Source organism: Trichechus manatus, unplaced genomic scaffold (genome assembly GCF_000243295.1).
Source record: "Trichechus manatus latirostris isolate Lorelei unplaced genomic scaffold, TriManLat1.0 scaffold00281, whole genome shotgun sequence".
NCBI lineage: Eukaryota > Metazoa > Chordata > Mammalia > Sirenia > Trichechidae > Trichechus > Trichechus manatus.
The window spans coordinates 1,689,019-1,690,799 of NW_004444217.1; the positions used below are offsets into that span (position 1 = coordinate 1,689,019).

Consider the following 1,781-nt stretch of genomic DNA (forward strand, 5'->3'; position numbering starts at 1 on the left):
ATTACCTAATATTAAAACATAATTGGAAATCAGTTGCTTTAAATTGCATGCTGTGTTGAAAGGCAGAATAGATTGCTATGAAAAGGTTATTTTAATTTTACCTATTTCGAAGTTTCGGAATGATACCTTTATAAAGAAATGATTCTCACACCGAGAAAATAAGGTAATTCACTGGTGTTTCCATACATTTTCTTACAATTTTAGAACCTTTTATCAAATTTCAACTCCTTCAAGAGGAAATTTACTTTGAGTTGGTTGAACTAAACATTAAATTCCAAATACACAAGGATCAACCATTAAATATATCTGATAATGTATTATCTGTAATAAAAGTACAATTTCTGTATTTCTGGATTTTTTACAACCATCATTTCTATATCGATGAGGCAAAGTAATTTGATTTTAATATCAGCCTAATGGTTACAATGAAAATACAATGTTAATAAGTATGTTGCTAAATAATAGTAAGAATGAAAGATATGTTGCTAAAATGAGAATAGACCAAAAGCAAAGACAGATTATTTTGAAAATCTGCTACATTTTGGAAGTCTGGCATCATCTCATCCACTTGTAAAGACTGCAGTTACTGTATGAAAACATAATTATAATGATTTTTGTGTTAGTACTAGCCTTTATAACAGTTGACTATGTTTTATACAACATCTACATGTTCGGAAACTACTATCATTAACATCCTCATTTTAGGTAATAAAAGTGTTAAACCGGGGGTAGATGGTCATACGGCCTACGTTCCTCCAAATCACACCTGCAGAAAACTATAAAGAACAGATAAAATACAATTTAAACTGACCTGCCTTGAAAATCTGTAACATACACAGTGCTGTCGTAGTTAGCTGCTGTTGAGTCGGTCCCTGACGTAGGGGGACCCTATGCACAGTGGGATTGGAACTTTGTGATCCATAAGATTTTCATTGTCTGATTTCCGGAAGTAGATTGCCTAGTCTGTCTTGGTCTAGAAGCTCCACTGAAACTTGATCAGCATCATAGTAACACATAAGCCTCCAGTTACACATGGGTGGGAAATGAGCTTGAGGTGTGTTGGCAGGGAATCGAACCCGGGTCTCTCGCATGAAAGGGGAGAATTCTACCACTGAGTAACCAAGGCCCCCAATGTACACATACAGCATGTACATATTCATACCTGAGAAGAAATGTGCTTTGAAGCCCTTCTTGGATACAGTATTGTCAGACCTGAATTCAATCCTCATGTTATTGAACTGGGATGTGATCACTTCGGGCACTTCAGCACCACAGAATTTGCCATGCAACTTAGACTCAGAGGAAAGGCCGCTCCAGATCTCCACGTAATCATATTTGCAAACCTATAAAGAAATGGTTATTGTAGTCACCAGGTGTGAGAATACCAGATGATTGACATTTATTTTTGAAAATGTACCATGTTTTTTTCCTTCTGTGGTTATCAAAGCGGAATCGACAGGTGTAACAACAAACAACAAAAAAAGAACAAGAAAATCGTTCGAATATGAGGCAGAGGCATGAAAAACAAACTAGAGAAGAATTTTGCTCTGAATATCTCCAAGAGATGTGTATGCAAATACGTACTTGCATGTATTTATAGCATGCATCTTTCCAAAAATTACAAAAAGAAAGAGATAAACAGTTGTTAAGGTGATGGTTTCTCACTGTTGCACAGAAAAACAGTGGTTCCTTTCATTTTATTTTTTTAATTTTTAAATTTTCACTAGGAACTATGAAAGGACTTCTCAGGTACTGTTTCAATTAATGCTCACAACAGTTAC

At 35.2% G+C, this 1,781-nt stretch overlaps 1 protein-coding gene across 1 annotated transcript in view; it reads right to left on the bottom strand.

Moving 5' to 3' along the window:
- Window positions 1-1,781, bottom strand: part of LOC101344191 (tolloid-like protein 1) — a 271,716-nt gene that overhangs the window by 39,805 nt on the left and 230,130 nt on the right. The window contains exon 14 of the mRNA XM_004390077.1: window positions 1,163-1,343. Within this exon, the coding sequence (XP_004390134.1) occupies window positions 1,163-1,343 (181 nt within the window). The remainder of the gene's footprint in view (window positions 1-1,162; window positions 1,344-1,781) is intronic.